This window comes from Physeter macrocephalus, chromosome 5 (assembly GCF_002837175.3).
Source record: "Physeter macrocephalus isolate SW-GA chromosome 5, ASM283717v5, whole genome shotgun sequence".
Lineage (NCBI taxonomy): Eukaryota > Metazoa > Chordata > Mammalia > Artiodactyla > Physeteridae > Physeter > Physeter macrocephalus.
This window is the reverse complement of record NC_041218.1, coordinates 37,981,882-38,000,828: the sequence shown is the minus strand read 5'-3', so window position 1 is coordinate 38,000,828 and position 18,947 is coordinate 37,981,882. Positions and strand designations below refer to the sequence as shown.

Genomic DNA, 18,947 nt, shown 5'->3' with positions numbered 1-18,947 from the left:
CAGGCTCCGGACGCGCAGGCTCAGCGGCCATGGCTCACGGGCCCAGCCGCTCCGCGGCATGTGGGATCCTCCCAGACCGGGGCCCGAACCCGGTTTCCCTGCATCGGCAGGCGGACGCGCAACCACTGCGCCACCAGGGAAGCCCTTTACTGTTTTTCTTTAAATTTTCTTTAACATGAATGACATATCCTTTCATTTCTGAAAGTAATCAAACATCAGCATGGTACTGTTTTATATCATGTATTAGGATCAGGTCACCCATAGGACTTACTAATTAAAGGAATCTTTCAGTTGATCATTTTACAGCTTATCTTATATATTCCTTCCTAATATCAAGTGTATTTGCTGGAAATCAGTAATTTGGGGGAGGGGAGTTTAATCTACTATTTCAGAAACACAGACAAGATAGTAGTTTCCACTTCATTAGGAAAGAAGATTGGTATCAATTTAAAATAGTCTGCTGTTTTCTCCAGTTAGTTCCCTTGGTAAAAACGGAGTAGTATCCAGGGACTGCCACCCCCTTCCGCCGAAAAAAAGGGTTTTTTCCCCCTTAACTACAGTGATTTCAAAGCCTTTGTCCCATAAGTGTCATATATTAAAGACTGGACAGATGATTTTAAAAGTGAATAATGAGATCTGGGGAATTAAGGTAGAGATTGGGAGCCAATATAATTGGAATTAAAGTCTCAGGGGAAGACAACATGAATTGCAGGAAAAAGGAACAAGGTATCAACGAGACAATAGAAGAAACCTTGTGAAATCAAGATGTGTTCATTTGGAGAATTAGAACAAAGTAGTCTGGAATAGTTTGTAGATTAACACTTAAATTCATGTAGGATAATGCTCTGAATTTTCAAGTGTTCCTCTGTAGTACCTGTTTTGAGTTGATTTGCCTTCTTTGAATTAATTTGAAAACCAGATTACAAATGAAATACTGAGAATTGAGGCCACTTCTCTGAAGTTACTAGAAGTGTAGACGTGTATGTGAACAAACAATAGCACAACTACTAGTTGATGATAATGTAAGTGCTGCAAGCAATGGGCAAGAGTTGAAACTGCATGCTGTCTGGGATGTCATCTCCTCAAGATCCCCTTGAGTCCTGAATCTGAGTAATAATTTAATAGCAGTTTTGTCGTTAGAGTGGTTCTGAATCAACTGTTGTATGCAGTGTCCAAAGCAAGAATCTAGTGATGCAGTTCTTACCCCGTCAACCTCACTACACTGAACTTTTTTTTTTTTTTTTTGCGGTATGCGGGCTTCTCACTGTCGTGGCCTCTCCCGTCTCCTGTTGCGGAGCACAGGCTCCGGACGCACAGGCTCAGCGGCCATGGCTCACGGGCCCAGCCGCTCTGCGGCATGTGGCATCTTCCCGGACCGGGGCACGAACCCGTGTCCCCTGCATCGGCAGGCGGACTCTCAACCACTGCACCACCAGGGAAGCCCTACAATGCACTTTTGTCTGTAGTCACTGGAGTACCTTATAACCTTGAGAGTGATGGCTGGTGGTTCCAAAAGCCTACAGTTATTTGAATAGTCCACTTCCATTATCCCTGCATAGTTTGAGAAATTTTGTCATCTTCTGACCAGTCTAACCCTAACTCATATTCTCTCTGACTAGAGTATCTTTTCCCTGCCTTTCTACTTTACAACCCCTGCTCATTCCTCAAGAGTTAGTTTAGATGACACCTTCACCTTTTCTGTGAAATGTTCTTGTTGACTCCGTGTCTCCACCCAAAAGTTAACCCAGCATTTTCTGTTTTTTTTTTTAAAAATATTTATTTATTTTATTTATTTTTTTAACCCGTGTCCCCTGCATCGGCAGGCGGACTCTCAACCACTGCACCACCAGGGAAGCCCTACACTGCACTTTTGTCTGTAGTCACTGGAGTACCTTATAACCTTGAGAGTGATGGCTGGTGGTTCCAAAAGCCTACAGTTATTTGAATAGTCCACTTCCATTATCCCTGCATAGTTTGAGAAATTTTGTCATCTTCTGACCAGTCTAACCCTAACTCATATTCTCTCTGACTAGAGTATCTTTTCCCTGCCTTTCTACTTTACAACCCCTGCTCATTCCTCAAGAGTTAGTTTAGATGACACCTTCACCTTTTCTGTGAAATGTTCTTGTTGACTCCGTGTCTCCACCCAAAAGTTAACCCAGCATTTTCTGTTTTTTTTTTTAAAAATATTTATTTATTTTATTTATTTTTTTGGCCACGTCAAGTCTTAGTTGCAGCGCACAGGATCTTCGTTGAGGTATGCAGGATCTTTCATTGCACCACGCAGTCTCTTCATTGCAGCACTCAGGCTTCTCTCTAGTTGTGGCCTGCAGGTTTTCTCTCCCTAGTTGTGGCGCATGGGCTTCAGGGCACGTGGGCTCTGTAGTTTGTGGCCCTCGGACTCTCTCGTTGATGCGCAGGAGCTCAATAGTTGTGGAACACAGGCTTAGTTGCCCTGCAGCATGTGGGATCTTAGTTCCCTGACCAGGGATCAAACCCACATCCCCTGCATTAGAAGGCAGATTCTTTACCCCTGGACCACCAGGGAAGTCCCACATTTTCTCTTAATGTTTTGTTTCCATCATCACTTTCTCATTTCAGCTGCCATTTGGGGATTGTGACCTCAATACACCTTGCTCCTGTATTTTTTTTTTTTTTTGGCTGTGTTGGGTCTTCATTTCTGTGCAAGGGCTTTTTCTACTTGCGGCAAGCGGGAGCCACTCTTCATCACGGTGTGCAGGCCTCTCACTATTGCGGCCTCTCTTGTTGCGGAGCATAGGCTCCAGACACGCAGGCTCAGTAGTTGTGGCTCACGGGCCTAGTTGCTCTGTGGCATGTGGGATCTTCCCGGACCAGGGCTCGAACCCGTGTCCCCTGCATTGGCAGGCAGATTCTCAACCACTGAGCCACCAGGGTGCTCCTGTATTTTATGTTCAGATGCTTAGTCAGTGATGTCAACATTACTCCTCAGTTGACACTTGACACTTGGATGGGATTAGACATCGGTCTGCTGTATATCCAGGGCTGAGGCACCTCTGGATTCATCTTCTTTCTCTTGCCTTTTATCTATTCTAAGCTACTGTCCTTGCAGAGCCAATACTACACTGACTGTCCTCCACAATCCTCCCCATATTTTCCAAGTCATATGGAAAGTCATAATCCTCCAAGTCATATTTTCTGGAGCATGATTCCATGCTTGATCTCATTCTATCACTTCAACTACATTTAGAAGATAAGCAAGTTACTGAGCAAAAAGCACAAGTTACACAACTAGTTTTTAGCAAGCAGTGCTATCATTGGAACCCCTATATCTGTTTACTCTTAGTGCATTATCATTATACCAAACCACAAATTCTCTCATGCTATCGTTTTAAATATCTCTGCTTTGAATGAATTTTTAGGTAACTTTTGTGTATGGTATAAGGAAGTGGTCCAGGTCTATCCTTTTGCATATGGACATCCAGGTGTTCCAGCACCATTTGTTGAAAAGACTATTGTTTCCCCAACTGAATTGTCTTGGCATCCTTGTCAAAAATCAATTGATCATAAATTGTGAGGATAAATTTCTGAACTCTCAATTCTCTTCCATTGATCTATATTGATCTTTTCTTATGCCAGTAGCACCCTGTCTTAATTACTGTAGCTTTTTAGAAAGTTTTGAAGTCAATTAAGTGTGAGATCCTTAACTTTGTTCTTCTTTTTTTTTTTTACTTACCTGCTGATTTTTTAGCATTCAAGAACATCAAAAGAAAGACAAATACCAGCAGTAACCGTTTGTTTTACCATAAAAATAATCTCTTGAAATCTCTTCTTAATTGGCTATTTTCAGGTACTATTCTTTGATTACACTAGACCCAGGTAGAAATCTGGGGCAGGTGGTATCTGAACCTTTCTGGGCTTTGGTTTTTTCTGGTGGTTAGACGTTGAGTCAGATACCCTTCCAGGCCCCTGGTAGCCTTTAAAAAACTCGGACTCAGTAATTTCTATTTCTTTCTTCTCTAGTGAACAGGTAAGTAAAGTATAGGCAAGAAAGAGGATTGCCTGGTGAGTCAGTATTAATGGAGCACCCATGTTGTACACTTCGCAGTAATTATTAGAATGAAAAACTTAAATGGTTGTGAGTGCTATGGTAAATAGCTTAAGTTTTGTTGACCCTAAAAATTCTACATACCTTTCACTAACAATCATTCACCTTCCATGTTTGTAATTAAGCACAATCTAATATTTTAAACTAGAACCCAAATTACACTTTTAGAAACATTTACACTGTAAAAGGGGGTCTCTCCGTGCAAGTAAGATATAGTTCCTATGACAATGAATGCAGTATTAAGCCTGATTATGTATGATATTTTTATTTCTTTGTCACCCATATTTCTCCTAACAGGCATTCTTCTAGGTTCTCTATTTATGTAACCTATTGAGGTTTGAAGTAGTGTTTTCTGTTGTAATTTTAGATCATTATATACTTCTCTTCATCAAGTTGGACCCTTTGACATTCTGGGTACCAGTGACTTCAACTTCCTTAGAATTAGAACAGAAAAATTACTAGACGTGAATTTTTATATACAGAAAAGATACACAGAGTAAAAAAAAGAATAGATATATTTTTTTAACCAGATGGTTTTTAAATATATATATGTATATAGTTTTCTTTATTATATCTTTCTGATAAGATACCTGATGATATCTATCTTTATGAAGTCACTTAGTTGCCTAATTGTATTAATGTATCTAGATTAGAATTTATGGTCATGTGATTAGTTGATAAGCTTCTTAAAACATTAATCTACATTTTCTATTATAATCTTGATATATGCATTAAACATAATTTTTATAATTTAGTAGTTTAAAGCCTAATAATATGCAGTTATTTGTGTGATTAGAAAAAAATTTCAAAAGGCAATTATGAACAATTTTCAAAAATGAAATGTAATGTGTTGTACACATTGCTAACCTAGGAAAAGAAGCACAAATCCTGTTATTTTATTTCACTTTGAATACCTGATTACTGGCAAGGAAGAGGTCAAATTATATGTCTTTTGAACAATTATTTCTGTTTATAATGTCCGAAATAATTTTTTTTTTCTCATACATGCTCTTCTTAACTAACTTCCATTCAGAAACTTACTCCTCTTCCTGGCTTTCTGATGACTTAGTAACTACTCTTCTCCCAGTTATTTTGGCTCATGGTTCTTCAAGTCCTCATTTCCTCTTTTCAGTTGTTCCTTCACCTCCACCCCAAGCCACTGACAGCAGTTAACCCATGCATTGCTTTGGGATCCATGGGCTCTGAGGGGCAGTACAGCTGGGTGAAGATGAGAGAGAATGCTAGCTGAAGCTCCAACCACCCTTCCCTCTTCCTGGGATTCTCACACAGGTTGAAAGCGGAAGAAGGAAGAGCAGGCGAGGGAAGGAAGTGAAGAAGAACTCGGGCTCTATGTGGTTGCAACCTCTTAGATCCTGTTCTGATGTCCTTTTCACGCCATTACAAGGGAGAAGCTCAGGTCTGCGATTGTGGGTTTATTAGTTTGCTATGGCTGCCATAACACAGTACCACAGACTGGGTAGCTTAAACAAGAGAAATTTATTGTCTCAAAAGTTCTGGAGGCTGATAGTGTGAAATCAGGGTGTCAGCAGAGTTGGTTCCTTCTGAGGGTTGTGAGGGAGAATCTGTTTCCTACCTCTCCTAGGTTCTGCTGGTTTGCTGGCAGTCTTTGGCATTTCTTGGCTTATAAGTGCATCGTCCTGATCTATGCCATCAACCTCAGGTTGCGTCCTCCCTGTGTGTGTGTGGCTTTCTCTGTGTCCAGATTTCCCCTTTTTGTAAGGATACCAGTGATGTTGGATTATGACCTCAAGTGAATTCATTTTAACTTAATTCTGTAAAGATGCTGTTTCCAAATAAGGTCATATTCTGAGGTACAGTAGGGATTAGGACTTAAATGTATCTTTTTGGGAGGACACGATTCAACCCATAACTTTGGACATCTTATAATAGTCAGTGCCCATAGCATTCAAAACTGAGACACTCACCTTCTTTCTTTGATAAGCAGTTACCACCATGGAAGGAGATTGAGGGCAAGTGTCATTAGAAAATTAGTGGCCCTTCTACTGCATAGCAGCAGGAACTCTGCTCAGTGTTATGTGGCAGTCTAGATGGGAGGGGAGTCTGGGAGAGAATGGATACATGTGTATGTGTGGCTGAGTCGCTTTGCTGTGCCCCTGAAACTATCACAACATTGTTAATCGGCTATACTCCAATATAAAATAAAAAGTAAAAAAAAAAAGAAAAGAAAATTAGCGGACCTTGATTGTTTATGCATCATAGTTCGCCTGTGGTTTAGAAGGATGTCTATAGTAGAATTTTAGACTTCACCCAATTTTAGCAAACAGAAATGCCAGTCTCCATGGAAGTTTCTCCACATTTTCTGTTTCAAATTTTAGTTCTTTGATTTTAGAAGAAAATCAAACCGCTAAATTCTTAATTATATTTATACAACAAAGAACCAAGATTTATCATACCTCAAATTTGATGTTGAATACCTAGCAACGTAGACTTCAAATAAACCTCCTCTTGGAGGCTTCTCCTCTGTGATGACTTCAAAATCATATTCACCTCCTCCATTAGCATTCCTTGTCAAAGATACCTGCCTGTCACTTCCCTTCACAAGACACCACTCATTAGACCATCTTGGGCTTTGCCTGGTTACAGGCCTGCTTTCCGCTCTGGAACTTTGTCAAGGACAAAATCAATGTTTCTTTCATTGTTCTATCCCCAGTAACTAGCCCAGTTCCTGAGACACTCTATTTAGGTGCTTCGGAAATACTCTTTAGCTCATTTGTTTCTCTGTGCACTCACTCTCCGACTTGACAAAGCCTGAAATGCTGAATATCTTTAGTGTCTTACTGGATCTCATGGTCAGGATCTTATTCATATTGTCACTGCACTTGAATACAATGGCCTAAACACATTTGAGGAGTGTGCTTTGTCACTACTTTTCAGGTAAGGAAACAGAAGCAGGGAAGGATCAAATGTTTTGTCTGAGGTCCAAGGCTATCACTGGCAGAGAACATTGAAGGTCCCCAGATTCTAGGTTTGCTATTCTACCTTGACAGACTTCAGGAATCAGGCAAAATTGGTTTTCTCCTGGAGACAGTATGGGCATATATGTATAACGTACCCTTTTGCCAGAAAAGAGTTTTGGTTTTGTTTGTTTTGTTTTGTTTTCTCTCAGTGACTCAAGAAAACCACAGCTCTACTCCTGTACTGGATGCGGGAACAATATTACCATGCTGTCCTGCTCTATTCACTCACCCTTTTAAGGAAATGCTTAATAAACAGCAGGGCCCTATGGTGACAACGGCACTTTATTCTCTGTTCAGTATTCCACTTGGCAGCCTTGTCTTTCTTTTCCTTAATTGCAATAAGCTAACCTCTTGCATCGCAAATGTAGTTGTAATCCAAAGGAAATAACCAAAGTGAATGTTTTATTAGTTGTATATTTCTTAATGAGCTAAGAAAAACATAAATAACGGGGCTTGGCAATGCATGTAGTTTAGCAAAATGTAGCAGTTCATATATTTGTGCATCAATGTACAAAAAGTTATGTAAACCCAAAAGGCATGAATAAGATTGGTAAGTTAACTATATGTCCCAAAACTGATCCAGTACCACAGACTGCTAATTTAGGTGGCCTGATTTGAGAGACATTGAAAAACCTCCATTCCTCAAAAATCTTTCTTGTTTGCTGCTATTAAAAAATCGTATCGTTATCAATCCATTGCTTTGCGTTACACACCACCCCCTGTGAAGCACTGTTTTTAAAAATGTGAAATATTCATCGCAGGGAGGCAATACATTGTGTCCCTCACCTCAGTAGAGGTCACCTCAGTATGAATTTTATCAGATCATTTACAAGATGAATTTTTAAATGAGTCGGTCAACAAAACAGCATTTTGCTCATTGCTGAGCTGAGCACAATGGGGAAAAGAAAGATCAGCTTATTTTAAGGAGTTTCCAGTATAATTTATGAGACAAAACATATACACATAAAACAAAAATGCCAGTAACAATATTTTCTTGAGTGACAGATGGTTTGGTACATTAGAGAGCAGTATTTCTCAAACTTTTTCTTTGAGCAATGGACCTGTTTTCCAAATTATCTTACACAAAATCCCAATATATAAAACCTATGAAAATTGGGCTTCTTTGGTTCGAGAGGGTGAGGGGAAGCCAAGGGAGCCGTCTGCTCCAGTTGTCCCTTCATCCCTGGTGAGACTCCTTGGGATCTAAGGCATCTGGGATCACAGTTAAGAATCATTAAATTTAGCACATAAACATGGGGTAAGTTGACAGAAGGGAAAATCCACTCTGGGTCTGAACAAGAGAGGAAAATCCCAAGTAGGAATTCCTCCTCGAGTTGGTGTAAAAAAAAAAGTCATAGGGATAGTGAGAAAAAAGTTGGGTAAGGAAGGTAGGTAGACATTAGCTCAAGCCAGAAAAGCAGGCAGAAAAGTTGAGATTTGTTGAGACAGAAAATATGGAGACACTGGGGTTTTAATCTTAGGAACTGATGTGGTGAAAGCAGACTTGAAGAAGGAAGACTGGTAGCAGATTCACGATGGTTTAGAAAGAGAATTGATTCTTTTCTTTTTTTTTTTTTCTTTTTTTTTTTTTTGCGGTACGCGGGCCTCTCACTGTTGTGGCCTCCCCCGTTGCGGAGCACAGGCTCCGGACGCGCAGGCTCAGCGGCCACGGCTCACGGGCCCAGCCGCTCCGCGGCATGTGGGATCCTCCCGGACCGGGGCAAGAACCTGTGTCCCCTGCATCGGCAGGCGGACTCCCAACCACTGCGCCACCAGGGAAGCCCCAGAGAATTGATTCTTATTCTCAAGTTATTCCTTCCTCTCTGGCTTTTCTCAGTTTCATTATCTGAGAAACTGAGAGGAGGCCATCCACCTATCCTTCCCCCTTTCTCAATCCCCAGAGCTGTGTGTTGTACCTGCCTGAGCCTTCTCTCATTCTGTGCAAAGCTGAACCCAGCTGAGCAAAATGCGCATCCTTTCCACATAGCCCCCGGCTTCAGGGTCATCATGACTAACTGATGCCTAATAAACCCCATGATGCCACTTTCCTTTTCCTTTTTTTAAAAAAGATTTTGTTTTTATTTCCCTCCCTGAATTGCAAAGGGATTATGCATCTTCTGAATTTGGGAAGATTTATATGTGGATCTTTATAGATCTACTTATTAAAGGAGAATTTATACCTTAAGTTACATAAATGCCAGAAAATTAGCGATATGACTTGACTTTTATTTTCTCAGAAATGTTAAGTTCTCTTTTTTTTTAATTCATCAATTCCCTCTTTTCATTTTCTTGTGTACTGATGAGTCCTCTCCAGTTGGTCCCCATAGCAACACTGGATAATGCTAATGAAACTGCAACATCTTAAGCTCTCCCACAGAGCATCTCTGTTAAAACAGCCATGAAACACAGTTGCTTTATTTTCTCTGCTTAAAAGAAATCGATATTTTGGGATCTTTCCCATGATGGAGGCTTAACTTCCCAAACTCTCTGGCTAGAATTGGAGCCGCTAATTTAGAGAAGATTTTTCGAAGGTGATAAACCACTATTAGAATACCACTTCCTCCCCTCCATTCATGCCCCATGTTGGTGTACAGTATGAAAATGGTTCTCAAAATGTGATTCTGCAGCAGCATCAGCGTCATCTGGGCATTTGTTAGAAATGCAGATTCACGTGCCACACCCCAGACCTTTTGAATCACCTACTCAGGATGGAGCCCAGTGCTCTGTTTTAACAAGTCCTCCAGGTGATTTGGATGCACACTGCAGTTTGAGTACCACTGGTGTAGACGATAGAACTGTAGTGAGCAACAACATCACATCCAGTTTGATAGATTCTGCTAACACGGTTAGAAATTATTTTACTGTTTGTTTTTTATATCACCTAGATTTATTTATACTATGAAACATTAGCTAAATGTCACTTTGTGTTGAGATAAAATATGGCAGTGGAGAGTGTAATTGATTTGAGCTACTGAAAATGTCTCCTGATCCTTATTTATCCATTATTAACAAGCATTAGAAAGGCCAAGTAATTGCCAGTAAGTCTGTGGTAATAGGTAATAGCTCAGACTATAAAAGCATGTGTTTTTTTCTGTTTCTTATGTTTAATGTATGGATGCTGACAAGTATGAATGCCTTTTAGAAAGGAGTGCAGTTGACCCTTGAACAACACCATGGTTGGGGCTCTGACCCGCCACATGCTAGAAATTCAAGTATAACCATATTCACAGTTCCACATCCGCAGGTTCAACCAACCTCAGATCGTGTAGTACTCTAGTATTTACTATCGAAAAAAATCCGAGTGTAAGCGGACCTGCATAGGTCAAACCCATGTTGTTCCAGGGTCAGCTGTATTTTAAATAGTGCCTCTTCTGCTTGTAGTAAGTAATACATCCTGTACGTGCAGAAACACACCACAAGCAGGCAGGAAAAGCAAGAATCTTTTTGAGGCCATGATTTAGAGAACAAAAAAGAGGCATCAGATGTAGTAGAAAATTACAAAAAGAGACAAGTTTATTTTGTTTTCTAAAGTTTTAAGTGGCAGGTAGGCCCCAAAACATGGATATCAAGGCAGAAATTTGAGCTGGAGAGAGGCACTCTGAAAGTTATTTTAAACTGCTGGTTATCACAAAGCTGAACCCTCTGTATACCAGGATGTTGGAACAGAACCTAAGGAAGTTGTACTTGTTGGTGGTCAGGTCCGATCTGAAAGCCAGGCTGTCAGGCATTATAAAAAAAGAACCAGATGGGGTTCAGAAGCCAAGATAAGTAAGATACCCCTGGTCAGGAATCCAGAGGGTCCAAGCAAACAATACAAGCAGAGTGATTCTTATCAGCACCTGACATTTGCTCCTACCTCTTAACCACCACTGCCCTATTTCAGATCCTCTCTGTATCTCACCAAGACTGTTCTTATTGCTTCCATATTGGGGTCAGATCCCTGAATATTAGTAATATTCATAGTTCCCTGAATATACTGTCTCTGCCTTTCTGCCATATTACTCCTTGAAGTGCCTGGGGGCACCCTGCTCTCTCCAACTAGGTTTGCTCCTCTCATTACTCATTATTTGCCCTTAAGGTCCTAGTTCAAATAATGAACTTCTTCACCTTTGACTGGCAGACTTAGGTCCTCTCTATACCCTGGATTTCCCTTATACCTTGTACTTACCATTATTTATAACAAATGCCATGTATTGTAATTGTTTGTGTCTCTACCTGTGCTTTGGTAGCTGGATCCATATCTTCATCTCTAATCCTTTCTCTTCTCTTGGTGCCTAGCACACTGTAGATTTTCAATAAATATTTTTAAATGAATGCTTAAGAGATTTTTGTGTATTATAGGCATGGCAAACAAATTATGAATTTTCTGAAATCTGATTTGAAATTTTTTTTTTCCTTTTCTCTCAGCTACTGTAACTTCAGCTGTTTCACTGCCCCAAAATTTATCTCCTAAGTGTCTTATATGCAGATATAACAAAAATCCTTTAAAGTGGCTATATACCAGGGATCTGGAAAGATGGAAAAGTATATCTCTGCCCTTGGGGAAGGGTATGTTAGCCATTTAAGAAAATCTCCATGGAAGTCCATTAGTAAAATCTGAAGGTGGGATGTTGGAATAGGGTGTTGCTGTGCTTGTTTGAGGTATTTAATTAATATAGTTCTTGGACCGAATTGTTCAAACCTTATAGAAAACCTCTTCTGTTCTTTCCTCTCTTTGCATTTCCATGCTATTCCAAAATTTAGAGTACTAAGGGGAATGTGGTTGGAGTTGAGAGATAAAAAGAAATTCTAGATTCTTTCCATGGGTAATGGTTTATAATGCCCTTTAATTTATCCGGCAGCATCTCGGAAAACAATATGATGTTTTGTTTAAGTAGCTTACCACGTTTCTGAAAATTATTACATTGAGTAGTTTTTCAAAGGGCTATACATAACTGACTGCAAACATCATGTCTTGATGACTATCAGGAGAATAAACACATATTTTTACTTACTGATTCCACTCAAATATTCCTAAATAGCTTTACTTGTTTTGGTTTTTGTTGCCATAGTTATTCTTCTCCCTCTTTGATGATTATTCATTTATTAATCAAACAAATATTCACTTAGCATCCACTGTATGCTGCACACTGGCCTGGGGGGCTAGAAACAGAAGAATGTATAAAACGGACAAACTTCCTGCCTTCTTCAAATTTTAAAACTAGTGGGAGGGCTTCTCTGGTGGCGCAGTGGTTGAGAATCCGCCTGCCGATGCAGGGGACACGGGTTCGTGCCCCGGTCCAGGAAGATCCCGCATGCCACGGAGCAGCTGGGCCCGTGAGCCATGGCCGCTGAGCCTGCACGTCCGGAGCCTGTGCTCCGCAACGGGAGAGGCTACAGCAGTGAGAGGCCCGCATACCACAAAAAAAAAAAAAAAATACTAGTGGGAGAGGGACTTCCCTGGTGGTGCAGTGGTTAAGAATCCGCTTGCCAATGCAGGAGACACAGGTTGGAGCCCTGGTCCGGGAAGATCCCATATGCCGCGGAGCAACTAAGCCCATGTGACACAACTACTGAGCCTGCGAGCCACAACTGCTGAGCCCGCGTGCCGCAACTACTGAAGCCCGCGAGCCTAGAGCCCATCCTCCGCAACAAGAGAAGCCACCGCAACGAGAAGCCCGCTCACTGCGATGAAGAGTAGCCCCCGCTCGCCGCAACTAGAGAAAGCCCGCGCGTAGCAACAAAGACCCAACGCAGCCAAAAATTAAATAAATTAATAAATAAATAAATTTAGGAAAAAAAAAAAACTAGTGGGAGAAATAGACTTTAGCAGAATTTCATCTTCTCTCCATATCATAATTTGTGGCTTCAGATCTTTGGTGGAGAGAACTGGGTATAAAATGAATATATATAGCAGAACCCAGGCCACAAACTCAGTGAAATTCAAGGGACTGCCAGGTAACAGAAGTGATGGAAGTGGGGTGGAAAACGACCACTTTGAATTACTGCTACTTTCAGCTTGATTTTGGAATAATATGGGGTGGTGAGGATCATGGCAAATGGGAGCATACCTACCCTGCCTGAGGAAGCAGCCATCCAGATCTGGATTATTGACATGTGGAAATGGACTCCCAGTGTTATCAGAGTCTGGAAATTTTTTTAATGTGTACTCTTTCAGTTTTAATGATGGTAGCAAATTGAAATTAAAATACTGTACATATCAAATAAAATATATCAGAGGGGTAGATTTGGCATGAGGGTTGCCAGTGTATAGACTCAGAGTCTGAGCTTCCTGTGAGTAAACTGCATGAGTTTTAGCATCTAATTTGAATACACAGAAGCCTTGTTTTCTTCCTTCCGTGTTAAAATTACCAGATTAATAAGCAAATGAAAATAAAGATTGAGAACCAATTATATTTGCATTTCAGATAAGCAGCTAATAACGTTTTTAGTGTATACCCCAGATATTGCACAGGATATGCTTATACTATGCAATACCATACAGTATTTGGGACATACTTATACTAAAACAGTATTCGTTGTATATCTGAAATTCAAATTTAACTGAGCATCCTATATTTTATCTGGCAATCCTGTTCCTAGTACTGTCTACTGTTTTGAATTTAAGTTTGCCAAATAAGTGGCCTATGGGTGAAATACGTATTTTCCCAATTTATTAATAATTAACGTAGGGCTTCCCTGGTGGCGCAGCGGTTGCGCGTCCGCCTGCTGATGCAGGGGAACCGGGTTCGCGCCCCGGTCTGGGAGGATCCCACATGCCGCGGAGCGGCTGGGCCCGTGAGCCACGGCCGCTGGGCCTGCGCTGTCCAGAGCCTGTCCTCCGCAATGGGAGAGGCCGCAGCAAAGGGAGGCCCGCATACCACAAAAAAAAAAAATAATAATAATAATAATAATAATTAATGTAAATAATTAAAATTTTAATTTTTATTAAGTGATGGCTGTATGCCAAGCTGGGCATACCTTCAAATAGGAATAGGTTTTTTTTGTTTGTTTTTTTGTTTTTTAAATCTGGCTATCTATGGGGAAGCCTTCTTATTTAGCCTTTATATATAAACTTCTAAAAATGTTTTTACACTGTATTATTATTTTGTCACAAAAATAATAATTCTTTCTGTAGTCCAAATGAACATTTTTATCTACGTATTTATCCCCATGCTACCAACTTGCCTTTATGACCTTTAAAAAAACAACATATCTTTGTAAATGTCCTTTCCATGTTAGCACATTGATTTTTATTTTAATCTTTGAAAAGCTAAGTTCTGAGCACTTTGCTTTAACTAGTATTCTCCCTGATGCCCACGTCACTGTGCAATTTCTTTTGTACTTTTTGAGATTCTCCTGTTCTTCCCTTCGTGATACTAACCATCTGTATTAATGAGATAATAAACCAGGCTTGTTGCTAATGAATCGATTCATTCAACTCTAGATTTAATTGGAAAGACATTTAACATGCCAGCAGATGTTCTGGTTTTGTTTAATTGTCCCCAAATATAATAAAATACAATGAATTTTTATATTTTTGCATAAATTAAACTAAATCAAGATTTGTTACTCTATCATGTATTATAAAAGGCTAACTGATGGAGTTTTGTTACCATTGTATTCCAAGTATCAGAAGGAAAATCAGTTTCCTTCTAAAAACACTCACCTAACTCTTAACTGGCACAAGAGTAGAGTCTAAGAGTAGAGTATCCTGACCCTCAAATCTATATAAAGGAAACTAAGCCATAGATGCATCCCAAAGTGTTGTTTGTTTTTTTTTTTTCTGTCAGCACTTTGATAGGGGATGCATCTTCTAAATAACCAATTAAAAAGTTACTTAACTGTAATTCCAGAGACACTATCTAGTGAATTTTTTTAATTATTTGCTTTTCATGGTTTTGCTTGCAGTATTCAAAGGGACTTTTACTTTAAAAAAAGAGAAAAAGAAAAAGGCAAAGTTTTAGGAGAGATTTTAATGTTCAGGGCTTTTATTAGAGAAATTGGCAGGGAAGCTTTTAAATGTTTTAGTGCATGCACAAAAGTAACAGCTCAGACAAATTGAGCAATCCTTACTTTGGACCTTCAGCCTTTAGCATGCCCTTCCTAGAAAAGAAATGAAAGGATTCTATGCAGTGTCCCAGATACCAAGTCAGTAGATGACGTGAATTAAGCAATACTCAGATACAAAGCAAATTACAGATACATTAGGAAAAAACTGTCTTAAAAATATTACCAAATGGGTAAATTCATCCATCCTGGGCACACTTCCTGAGGTAGGGTTATAAAGACTTGCAGAGTAGCTAAAGAGGAGGAAGAAGACACTAGTAATTCCTTTCACCCTTCCAGCTCAGCTTTTTTTGTTTTTTTCTTTGGTAGTTCCTTTTGTTTAAAAATATGTATTTTTTAAAAATAAGGATCATAGTATAAATATGGATTTATACAGTTTTTTCCTGAGTATTCCCGCATGCCACTAAACCTCTCAAAACACATTTTTAATGACTTTGTTTAATGTCTATAATTCATTTAATCATTCTCTTATTGTTAGATATTAGGTCATTTTATTTTTTTCTAACATTAAATTAACATCAATAGGTATTCTTTAGTAAAACCTCCAGTCTTGCTTTTATAGGGTAGTTATTTCTGGGAATTGATCAGCCTTAGGTACCAGTTAAATTTTGGTTTTCACATTACATTTCAGACTGTAAGGTATGCAACAGTTTTCTAAAACTAGGGCAAGAAGAGAATGAAATCAGGCAGGTAGGCCAGGCAGAGAGCAAAGGTGATGGAACAGAAAGTTGTACCTACTCTGGTTTCTGTACCATCCCAACTTCTGCAATGAAGTTACAGCGTAGAGTGATTGCTTTTTTTTCATCTGGGGTTCACTTCTTACAACTTTGCAATATTTTTCTTTTAGTTTTAACAGTTCTTTCAAGGATTTGGTAGGATTGTTAATATCATTCATCTACAACCACAGAAATGTGTGTGAGACATAGAGATTAGACCTTGTAATGGTAGGCTACCATAATCCCTAATATTTATTTGTAGTTTTTTTTTTTCCCTAATATTTAATAGTCTCTAAGTAGAACTTGTCTCAGTGGTTCTCCTACTTATAAGTTTGCTCAGGCAACTTGGAGAAGATTCCAACCACCATAAAAACTTGAGGCATTAAGTAGCTTCGTGAATTTCGAGCGTCTTTCTGGGCACTGCACTATCATCTTTGAATTCCCTTCTGGGCTTCCCCTATATTCAATACTGTAGGGCTGTCTGGTGTTGTTAGCTTCAACCAGGTGCTTGGGTGATTGGAATGAAGGTTCAGCTTTGACATTTATTTGCCTTCAAAACTAGTAATAATGTACCTGGAGACCAACTGTGTCTCATTTCACAATTTATAAAGTGTTTTACCTAACAGCCAACAATTAGGTTTTCTGCCTATAAAAAAAAAAAAAATGAGAGGATGCAAAATACATTTGCTATATCCCATAAAGAGCTAATGAATGACATTTTATATGCCTAGCTATGTCTACTTTCTGGCTGCGTTTTTGATTTTTCAGATTGAGAAAGGTGACTGTAGTTAACCCTTGAACAACAGCGGTCTGAGCAGTGAGAGTCTACTTTTACCTGGATTTTTTTTTCTGTAAATACTGCAGTACTACATGATGTGCAGTTGCTGAGGTTGCTGTGGAACCACAAGTAAGGAGGGCCTGCTGTAAAATTCTAGGCTGATTTTCAGCTTCGAGGAGGCTGCCCCAATCCCCGCCTTGTTCAAGGGTCAACTCTACTTCATTTGGGTCCTTATTTCTTGCTTTTTCTGGAAGAAAAATAATAACTTATATCGAAGGTGGAAACAAAATCTCATTTTTTAGAGATTTTTAACCTCTCCTCTAATTTATTTTTGTGCTTCTTGTCTGAATTTTACCACATGTAACATTTTGCCCCAAATCCTTATATTCTTCAACCTTCATGGTCCCTTTAGAATTGTGTTTTTAGGAGTTTCTTCATAATCTGCTCTCCATCAAAAGACACCAGTGCTCATTTGTTTAATCCTCTTGAATATCAAAGCCTCTAGTCAAAGCTTTTGTGTCATTCTGCTTGCTTTTACTTGAATATTCTGTAATAGAAGACTTTTTTAAAGCAAGGTGACCTGAACTACCCTTTGTTCCAAATAAAGTTGCTTCATTTTTAAGTAACATCCTTTGACTTATACCAAGATAATAAACATTTTAAAAATCTACTTACTTTTTTAAGTGCCGTGCTAAAAGTTTAAAGTCTTATCCTCTACTAAACATTTATTCTTCTGTTCAGTGTCTTGTAGCATATGAGTACCAAGGGTGTATTCATTTTCTGTAGAATTTGGTGTTCCCTAACTCATTACTTTATATTTCTCTACAGTGAGTTCTGTACACTGCTCTCAGCCTGCCTGCATAGCTCTCCTCCTTCCTACAATCTGTCCTTCTAGTTTTGTGGCCTCAATAGATTTCATCTCCCTTCATATTCTGTCTTCCAAATTACTGAGACATTTTTAAAAGCAATTAAATTTAAAGATTATTATTGAGCCATGTGTATAGACTGCTTGCCCAAATTTATGGATCTTAAAATTGTCAAGCTGCTGGCCAGGAATTTTCAGCCTTATATTAAAGCTCAGAAAGAAAGCCAAGGGGAGAACAATGCAGGGAGTATTGTCTTACAAAGAGAACTTTGGACTTAAAGTTCCCATTGTAAATAATATTTTTAGTTTCAATTTTTTTTAAGTTTTTTTTTTTTTTTGGTCTATTTGCCTTAAATACTTTTTATTTACGAAAAAATTACTGCATGTGGTTTATTTTCTCAATTAATATGTTAAAAGCCTAAGAAGTGAATTATATTAATAAAGGTAATTTAATGACATAAAACATTTGTTCCATGGGATTATCTCTCAGAATGTTTTATAAACGATGTGGAGGATTATATATTTTTTTAAATACATTTTGTCTTATTAGTACAAAAGTATGCTTTTAATCATATTTAGATACTCTTCAAAGCTTAGTATTTAAGAAGCTATTTTGTTTTAGATTTGTTTCAATTAAAAATATGGATACTTTTGGTTGTAAATGTTGATGAATAATACTGCCTAACTTCATGGGGACTCTGCCATTCACGGTGTCCATTAAATAGTAATAAAATTAGAAAGGAGCAATAATAAGTTACTATACACCACATTTAAATAACATTTCTATGGTCATGAAAGGGTGGGGGCACCAAGGTCTCTCCATCATAATCCAAATATTAGGATATTTGCTCAGGGAGAGTATAATGACTCCAAGGTTAGGCTCTGGAATCAGACTGTCTGCATTCCAATCCTCTGTGGAACCCTTTGGTCTAGGAGGTCATTGCTCAATCTCTGAATCAAAAAGCTGGATTTACTGTTGCTGGACAGTGGAGACCTGTATTTAAAAGGCATAGTCTTTCTGACAAAGCAGACTGCTGATCTTGTTTTGGGTTTTGGGAATCAAAGAGATCAGAGACCATTGGACTCTCAGAAGCAGTATTGTGTGGGGATTGGTAGACCTTTAGCTATAGCAGTATAGTCGCTGAATGAAGCCGTTGCCAGTTAACTGACTTTCAGAAGTATGGTAATGGATTGAGTTGTCACTGACCCACTGGAATAAGTTTAAAACTGTGATTCTCTTACTACCTAACAATAACAAAACTGCCTTCCTCATAGAACTTTTTTTGATAATTAAATCAGAGATTGTGTATAAACGTCCTAGCATAATGCCTAACAAAAACAAGCCATCATTGGGGCTTCCCTGGTGGCGCAGTGGTTGAGAATCCACCTGCCAGTGCAGGGAACACGGGTTCGATCCCTGGTCCGGGAAGATCCCACATGCCACGGAGCAACT

The 18,947-nt window shown here is 39.1% G+C and overlaps 1 protein-coding gene across 9 annotated transcripts in view; it reads left to right on the top strand.

Moving 5' to 3' along the window:
• Nucleotides 1–18,947, top strand: part of ZNF277 (zinc finger protein 277) — a 132,103-nt gene that overhangs the window by 15,485 nt on the left and 97,671 nt on the right. For 6 of the 9 annotated variants that reach the window (XR_008617340.1, XM_028489860.2, XM_028489861.2 and 3 more), the window contains exon 2: nucleotides 5,378–5,504. The exons of the other annotated variants lie outside the window; for them this stretch is intronic. Coding sequence is in view for 5 of the 6 variants with exons in the window: in XM_028489860.2 (XP_028345661.2) it covers nucleotides 5,378–5,504 (127 nt within the window). In the remaining variant the exon portion in view is untranslated. The remainder of the gene's footprint in view (nucleotides 1–5,377; nucleotides 5,505–18,947) is intronic. 9 annotated transcript variants of the gene reach the window in all.